A 9451-nucleotide genomic window follows, 5' to 3' on the forward strand; every position below is an offset into this window, starting at 1 on the left:
CGTTCGTACAATACACACATCAGTCTGATATTTTGTCAGTATCAGCATGTTTTCCTCTGGAGCAGAGCGATTTGTATCTATATGTATATCGAACTACAGTTCATCTTAGAGGGAAGAACTGAAAATTAAGTTTAAGGGCACAGAATTTGGGATGGGAAAAGGAGGTGTCATCCAGAGAGAGCGTTACGTGTTCTGAGCACGGATAACAATGCTCTGTACCTCATTGTTCATGTAGTGGAGGTCCAGTGGCTGGCCAAAGGCTGTTTTCACTTTCTGTTGCACATCTTCATAACGCACGGGACGGACAAATGGGATAATTCTGGAACGAAAGAGAATCACTGATTGAATTTAGAGATATACTTGACAACACAATCAAATCAGATGGCCGAACCATTAAAACCACATTTGAACGTCCTCCTTTCATCCTCAAGCAGGTAGTGAACCTTTCTAATTTGAACTGATACTAATTATTTTAGCAAGGATTCTTGATCTCTGGCCCATTTCCAAATGGTTTGTCAAAATGCAATACTCAGCTGAAGATTTCAAATAGAATGCCTTTGTCCCTGGATAGAAAAGTATCCTTTACTGAATAAATGTCTTTCACATAACAGGATACAAATCTCCTGTGCGCTCTGGCTTAAAGAATACTGCCTCAGGCACAACACACAAACAAATACATTCAGCGAGAGTTGAATTAAAAGCTGCAGAAGGCCCAAAGAACAAAAAAGTATTTGGTTTAAGTACTCCAGGATCTGAACTCAAAACTCACTCCCCAAAAATTTCCAAAACGCATTCCAGTTGAAACGTTTCAACAACCATTCCCACAGCAAAGTTAGTCCCGAACTCCTGAGGGAAGACATCAGCAGGAGGACACAAAGGAATCCGCAAACCCTCTTTCCCAAAGGTGCTCTGTGGCGTTAGCTCCGCGTTAGCCCTCTGCATGCTCAACTCAAACATCTCCAAACATCTGAATCGCAGACTCACTACGCTGTCTCTGCAGTTATCCTTCAAATCCTGTGCAACACAGCAGGGGCTTTTTCTCAAGAGTTGAAGTCAAATCTAACTGTAATTATGCAACCGTTTGTCACTCACAGCTTGCTTTATTTAAAAAAAAAGCCTTTTTTTTTTTTAATTAGAGGCCAAATAGATCAAAACTTAAATATTGCTTCACCTGTAATAACAACGGCACAGCTGACTTGCAATAATTCAGAATATTCATATAAGGCAGATATCTAAGACAGAACGTTCATATAAGACAGATCAGTCTCATACTCTCATGCTTCCTCCCTCACGAGTATTTTTCATGTGTAATGCATCTCCGGGCACCTTCACCGACTGACACACAAAATATGCACAGATGTAAATGATTCCGATCACTTTCCCTGAGCCCAGACCTTGTGACACACTGAACCCCCGGTTCTAGCACCCAGCCGTTTCCTCGCCAGCTGAATGGCAGGAGTTTTAGACTCACATACACAAATGGCCTCAAGAAATCCAAAATGACAACAGGCACAGCCGTCCTAGGGGAACCCTGCAGAAACCTGTGGCACGTGCATGCTTTTCAGAAAATGACAGTATACTTTTCTTTGGTTTTATTACTGTTTTACCTACCTTGGAATAGAAACTCTAATGCTTTAGGCAAAGTAGTAACAGGAAGTTCCAGCAAAGCATCTAAAACTGTTTATTTTGGTGGAATGTTCTTCCGTAGGAAGTTGCCAAATACTCAGAAAGTCGCTACCTTGACAAGCGTGGAAAAGGACAATTTTCACCCTCTTCAGAAGAATCAGCGAGTAAAATTTCCCATGTCAAGAACTGGTGGATTCAGATGTGAACTACAGTTTAAAAAACAACTATTCTAGCAAACCAAGGATGTCTATTGCTCAGAAACCCACTTTTCATCTCTCTGCTGCACCAGGCCCAGATGGTTTTCTGTTCCTGCCTTCGGGCTTCTGCAACCAGACTTCTCGCCATCTGCTTCCACGGGCCACGAGACCACGCTGCGGCTCCACTACCAGCAAGTGAAACAAACAGCTCTGGGACACAGCTGACAGCCACCATCGTTCTGAAAGCTATTAGACCACTTGGATAGCTGCTTACCCCACCGCTGCACCTTGAAACAACTCCGCTTCAGGATAGCTGAAATACTGCCACAGAAAGCTTGGTTATTAGCACCACTTAACAATTTTGCCATCGGGTAGAAATAGGAAGACCTGAATGGACCACAGAAACTCAAGACCGATCTTGCTCGCAGGGGCAACTCTCTGAGCTCAGTGAAACCCTGAATCACCTCTGGGGAAGCTCACACGAGTTCATGCTGAACCCGCGCTTTGGATAGAAGGCTTAGTTTCCAAAACGTCCATCCAGCCTGCTTTGACAGCACTCAGTATCCTTTCACGATATGAAGCTTTTATTTTAAATAGCTCTAGTGTTAGTCGGCTTCCTTAGCCCCTTCCTAGGAAGGGTTCATCTTGCTAGCAGACCTACAACATTCAGCTATTTAGAAATAATTGTCCTTGTTAAAAAGCAGCCCACAATAACATTTTCTACATATTACTGAGAAACCCGTCCATGAAATTATAGTACTCTGGCACCATACAAATGCAATTTAGCTCTCAGTTGAGCCGAAGTCCCTTATAAAGGCTTCCATTCTACGCTCAATGCATTAAAAAGCAGAGCTGTTCTCAGGTGCCACAAATTCTATTAGTTTAAAAACTCGGTGCACTCTTCTAACACAAAATCATGGACTGCAGAGTTTAAGGAGCCCATTCCTGCCTGACCACCTTAAATATTTGTGGTTAGATCTGGCAGCTCCTCTGAAACCAAGCACACACACTCACATTCTCGGTGCAAGCTTGCTGTCTGTAACTGCATACCACTTTGGGAATGGGGAATTCAGGCGAGCGTAACTGCATAATTAGACTAACACACAATCAACCTTTTCATTTTAATGTTACTTCAGAAAAAACCTTTCTTCTCCCCTGAGCTCTGTGCCATCTTAAACGCACTCATGCAAGATGATAGGACTGTGGTGACGAGAGTTGCCTTCTGAGTTACCTTGTCCTAACATGGTATCACAAGAAATTGTGACATGTCACACAGCGGCTCTGTTGTAGTCCACACAATGCCTGTGACACAGTACAGCCCTGAGAAGATCTGGCTACAAAGGTGGCAGTAGATCCCAGCTATGATTACTTTTAAAATTTCTCCTTGAGCACCAAAGTCAGGGTTTTTTTAGTGACAGAATTCACCACGTACGACTTTAGTGACTGAAACCGTTCAATTTTTGAGGAAGACTTTACAAATTATTCTCTACTGCCTGCTTTACCAACAAAGAATGCCTTTGCTTTTCTGTTTTAACAAAAATCGCTAAATTTGACAAAGGAGGATACTTGAGGAGGAGCTTAAGCAGCTCAGGCAGTAACCTTTGCTAGTAACAGGCTGTTACAATCACTACATACAACCTGCACTGTTGTACTAGCAATATTAAATTTGCATTTTATCATGAAACCGTGAACTACTTCATGTTGAAAGTACTGTCTGGGATGGGAGAAACCAAAGGATTCCCATAGGATGTCTGTGAAGAGTAGCATATAAATTCATGAACACATAAACTGTGATATAAATTCATGCTTACAATCCAATTAATTTATTCAGAAAAAGGAAACTGGAACCTAGCATCAAGATCACTTTTTCCCCCTCTGCAAGAGCTCATAAGCAGCTTCAAAGAGGCTGCAAACAAGTTGGAGCCTTTCTGTACATTCACAGAGCCACTGAACAGCCAGAACAGTATCGAGAGCTCCTCTTGATCAGATGGCAGGTAAGGGGCTTTTTGAGATCTACTTTGAAATGTTTAGACAATTTTATCCATTGGAAACAATACTGTAAACACCAAAAATGCTAATTCAGTTAATTTTATTTTTTGTAAAAAAAAAAAAAGTGTCTCAAAACTAAGTATCAGAGGAAATAAGGAGGAAACTTTTAGACCAATGAAAAAAATCTTCCCTTGCTCTATCTGTTGCTCAGTCACAGCAGGACAGTGATAGTGATAGGTCATCAGGAAGTGAGAAACTAGAAAAGAATGACACTAATTTGATCAGTTTCATTTGGTTTTAGTTAAGTGAAACAAATAGGGAACATATCTGAAACAAGACTATCAAGCTGAATTTATTTCAGGCTGGACTGCTTTTTTAATATGATTCTATGATTCTATATTACTGCAATTCACTTACAAATAGATACTATGAAAATAAAACAAAGGAAAACATTATGTACCTGTTTGCTGTTGCCTTTACTGTGTGTTTTTCATTCAGGATCAAGGAAAGTGAAGCCAAAAAAACATTTACTAATAACTAAATCATTCCACTAAGCAAAGAATCAAAGTAGTGAAGACAGACTTACCGTCTTTCCCCATTATGTTCAAACTTTATCCTCACATCATTCTGCAGAAGAAAGAACAAAAAGGTTAGTTCACAATGAAACTCTGGCATACGTAATAGCACATAAATGGATCACATCATGATTTTTAAGGCCCAAACACAAAGCAGGTCAATTTGTGACTGCAGCAGCCATCATCTCCTCAAAAGGCTAACAGGAACACAACAAATCTGATAACTTTCTCCGTGGAAGCTGAAACAGACTGTGGACAACAAGTGGCTGACATGTGAACACAGCACCATGTGGAATGGAGAAATTGCTGAAGGAGAAAGAGAAGGAACGGGGTAAAAACTAAGTTGTAAATTTTATTAATTGTCACTTAAACAGAGGACACTGAAATATACTTTAAGGAAAATGAATCCACCTTCCACACTGCATGGCAAAAATCTGAAATTGAGTCTAACTGCACATTCATCTGAACTGAAGCCAATTTTCTTTGTGCATTCTCAAAGCAAGCACGTTTGCTTCTACGGCAAAAAAGAGAGAGACACAGGGAACATGCTACATTCTTTATTCTTAAGACACAGACTAAATCTCCGCTTTTGCAAAAATGCAGCCCCTGAAACTCAGACTATGAAGCTACAAACAAGTTAACTATGTGTCATCTTTTGAAGTGGAAAGGGGTCATCATCCATATCTGGCAGATGGTTAAAAACACTGACTGTGCAACCTGTGTGTGTCACTGTAAATTCAGAAGATGCTATGTGGCTCGGAAGAGTCAACATGCTGAACTTTCAACTCTGGAGATCAAAGTTCAAATCCCAATTTAGGTCACAAAGATAAAAATAAGAGGGAGAAATCTGCTCTGATAAGACTCCATAATTTCTGCTGCACAATTTATGTGATTGGAATAGATTAAGCCATCTGTGAAAGCCTTAGACAATAGGCAATCATACATCTAGGAACTTCAAAAAAACGTGGCCAGGAAATGCTCTTTAGCTAGAGGAAGTATCTGGCAGACCTAGTGGTCAAGAATGCAGTTCAAAGGCAGCCATGCAATCACTGCGAGTACACAGTATTCCTGCAACAATACTGTAGGTACAGAATCGATCATGACAAATGAGCTTCCCAATCAGAGCAACGATCATCCGCAGGCGGGTAATTTACACGTAACTTTACCAAAGACGTTTTCTCAGATGTGGGAAGATGAAGAACTTACTCTAGAATGACATCAAAATGAAGCAAATTCTAGAGAACTCATTTTAATTGAACAGTAAAGAAAAAATGCAACAAACAACATTGGAATAATAAACTACATAAGATGTCCACCAACTACTGCTGAAACAATTGTTTCTTAGGCATAATGGATGGAGGAATGATCCCTTTATATTAGGGTTTTTCAGGGAAGGAAGGCTACACTGTTCTAAGTAGCCCAGTCTAAGGGAACTAAACAAGACTGTTTGGATTAAACTGAATTAAAGTAATTTTTCAGATTAAATTTCTGACCTCAAGATGTGTTTTAGGACATGAAACAGCTAAGTGACAAAACTCTTGCTAGTTAAAATTAGACAACACTAAAAGATCTTCAGGGTTCTTTGGAAACCCTTCTTCAACATGCTGGTACCTAGGCAAACTAAAATATCCTTCTCAACAGCACTGCATGCTTTCAAACCTGTAATTTGTAACAAAGGGAAGGGCGGGGGGGGGATTTGGCATCTCTCTCTGATGATTTTTCCAAAAGGATCAGACACTGGCCATTTGTGTCTATTTTTCAAAGATAAGATCTAAGGAAAGATACTCAAAGTGATCTTAGTGTTTAAATTTCAGAGAGAACCTAAAGGAGTTAAACACTAATGCTTTTTGTTTCCTTTGAAAGCAGTGAACCTATCACCTATATAAACCACTTTTTAAAGCAACTCCCATAAACTGTCCTAAGAGATGAGTAAGAAAGCAAATCCAAGTTTGGTGCTTTAGCGTTCCAGCTCTGTGATGCGGTATCATAAATAATGATTACAGATTTTGGTTTGAGACATCTCTGAATTTACGTTTCAAAGTGATTTGGAAAGATTTTTGTACTACTCCATCTACAGATTTGTCCAGCACATTCAAGGAAATCCCAGATCCCAGCTGAACACGTAGATTACGAGCAGACAAAGCATAAGGAAGAGACAGACATGAACTTTAAAGCCTGCTCCAAAAAGCTTAAGCCTGTAATAAGGATATCACTGGAAAGAGTTATTTTACTGATACAGGCAACTTCTCCTGTTAACACTAGCCTAACTGCAAGTAACTCAAATTAATTTTTTAAGACAATAACGGACAAAGAATTCTTGACCAAAATGGTTCCTGTTGCGCTGAAGTATTTCATTCCAATGATATGCAGCACACACTGACAGAGCGGTATTATTCTTCCCTTCCTTTCCACCAGAAAGTCAATGCAATAGTTTTCTCTACGAAAAAAGTCTCTAGCAATGTAAAGTTCACCTAGAAATGTTTTAAAGTATTGACCCTGCCACTTATTACCTTGGAAAAAGTATTTATTTTAGAAAAGGGACTTCACATCCCCATACCCAAATAAGGGTTAGTTTCATTCCCCTTTTCACGTGACATACGACTGGGTAACTCCAGACAATCCTCCCCGTTAAGGACGCTGCCGCTATTCAGACACCTGGAAATAGCTGTTTCCTTTTTCACTGAAGCAAGGTTTATTACAGTTTCACTAAAGCCGGTCCTTTCAGACAATCCCCTTCACTGTTCGTGGATCAACTTCAGTTTGACTACCTTTTCTTGGGATCTTCATTCTGCATTCGTATGCAGTCTGAATCGTGTGAAGATGAGACCAGCATCAGTTCGTTATCCAGCTTTAAACTGCAGTGGCCTTCTTTAGCATCAGAAGTGGAAATACTTGTTTCCTTTTCATCATTATGCTTCTCAGTTCCTTGCTTCCCTTTGAATTTAAGTATTATTTCCACTACAATGAAAAGTGCATCGTACTGCTACGTCATGACAGAGTCGGTAAAGAAAAGCTTTCCTGGCCTCCCATACCTGCTTAAATGAATTCTATAGAGGTCACTGCACACAACTTTAAAACATGCTCCTAATTTATAATTGCTAATATTGAATAGGAAGCCAGTTTTCTTACCGGAATTTTTTTTTCTTCCACTGCAGAGGCACACTGGTTTGTTATTGCAGGGCTGCCCAAGAGGGGTGGACTGCTGGCATTGTGTTTTTTCTTTAAAAATAATAAAGTAATTTTAAAAAATGGCAACATGACCGTGAAACCAGAAAACCCCTTGGTAAACTTTTTAGCTCACCTACACAGACTAAACACCATCAAAAACACGTGTGGGAGGGTGACAGAATGCTAAGATGTTGCAAATTGTCAAAACTCCACCCTCCCTAGTCCATAAAGGTAAGTAAATAAAAAAGCTCCCATGCTGGCAACACAGCCTGAGCAAGAATAGGGAGCTAATCCACCTGTGATGCTTCAGCAGTCAGAAGCACAAGACAGACCAGAGGCAGCAGACCCACTGCCAACCTACTCTGTCCCTTCTGCCTCCAGGTAACGATTTCCAGTACTCACTAAACGGCCCATTACCTGTTTGTTGGAGTGAGCAGTGTCTTTATTCTTCATGGTATCATATCCAGTCAGTCTGTGACGGCGGCTCATCTGGAGTGCTACCAGGTCCTTCATGATGGATTTCAAGGCCTCTTGTTCATCTGTGATGCACAAGAATTGTAGTAGTAAGTTGCCTGGGTGAGTATTGACCATAACACTTCTGCACTTGTTTTCTGCTAGCTCGTAGAAAGATAATCCTTTTTAGAATCTTTGCAAATACACTGTGATTTCATTTAGTCATAAAAAGCCCAAAGTGAACCTTATCTCATGAAACAGTAAACAGACAGATAAATTTTAGGTCACTTGTCCAACGTTACAAAAGGATCTGGCCACAGTAAAGTTCAGAATAAATATCCCCAGCCCCTAGTTCTGTTCAAATCGCTTCACAACAAACAGTACAACTTGGACAGATTTGCTAGATCATCATAGGTCATTTAGGAAGGGCAAACTGATGTGCTTCTGCCAAGGAAAACCCAGTAAGAATCTGTTCTTTCCAATTTTATATCCTGTTAACTTAGAATTCTTGCTTGCTAGTGGAGCAAACCACGGCCAGTAGAAAGAAAAATTAAAATCTGGATGAAGAGTCCTCTTAGAGTATCTCTGAATTCAAATCCACTTGCACTGCTTTCCCCAACACATTCCTCTCTTTCCCCCAAAACAAGCTGATGGAACAAAGTTCAAACCATTTTATGAGACTTCAAGATCTACTGAACAGATTTGAACCGCACAGCATTAAGAACACTGTCTGCTGCAGAGTATAATGCAGCAGGTTCAATTCAAGGCTTCTTGCAAACGCAGGAAAATAAAAAAAACACACATTGAAATATTTCTTATACATACTACTGACTGACAATTACTTTCTGACGCTAAGATTCCTGGTGTAATCAATTTAAAGTGTTCTTAAATTGCTTGTTAGTATTGAGAACAGAAGTGATACTTAGCAGAACTTTGTGTGAAGCCTAGAAAACAAAAACACAAAAAAAGGGAGAGAAATGCATAGTAGCTGGGCTGTGATGGATGCTAACATAAAGTAAGGTGTCTAAGAGCTACTGAAAATAATCCTTTGCTTTTGCAAGCACAACAATCCTAAATTACTCGATACTGCAAAAGGGAAAAAAAGCCGACACGTGAAGTCTGGTCCAAAATGGGACTGCACCAGCCGCTCTGCTCCTAGGCGCTGCGCCACCAACGTAACAAAGCAGCATCCCACGCCGCCACTCAGAGGATCTGCTGTTGGCACACTCATGCCTACTGGATTGCTGGGCTGTTGTCTCACATATCAAGACTCCAGAGTTTTTAGGGATAAAGCTTGTTTCCTCAGCAAATAATACGTCCCGTTAAATCCTTCCTGATATTGAGGCGCAATTTAAGCATGGAATTTGAAGCAGTGATTAGATCAGCTTTGAATATGCACAGAAGAAGAATCTGCCCTTTCTAAAAGAGTCTGGTTGAACTTGA

The 9451-nt window shown here is 40.3% G+C and overlaps 1 protein-coding gene across 1 annotated transcript in view; it reads right to left on the reverse strand.

Moving 5' to 3' along the window:
* Positions 1-8089, reverse strand: part of MAP3K3 (mitogen-activated protein kinase kinase kinase 3) — a 30190-nt gene extending 22101 nt beyond the window's left edge. The window contains exons 1-4 of the mRNA XM_009807920.2: positions 7973-8089; positions 7517-7606; positions 4399-4439; positions 220-319 (exon numbers count right to left, since the gene is read on the reverse strand). Of these exons, the coding sequence (XP_009806222.1) occupies positions 220-319; positions 4399-4439; positions 7517-7606; positions 7973-8068 (327 nt within the window). The 5' untranslated portion in view covers positions 8069-8089. The remainder of the gene's footprint in view (positions 1-219; positions 320-4398; positions 4440-7516; positions 7607-7972) is intronic.
* Between the last annotated feature and the right edge of the window lie 1362 nt (positions 8090-9451).

The sequence above is a fragment of the Gavia stellata genome, chromosome 28, assembly GCF_030936135.1.
Source record: "Gavia stellata isolate bGavSte3 chromosome 28, bGavSte3.hap2, whole genome shotgun sequence".
Lineage (NCBI taxonomy): Eukaryota > Metazoa > Chordata > Aves > Gaviiformes > Gaviidae > Gavia > Gavia stellata.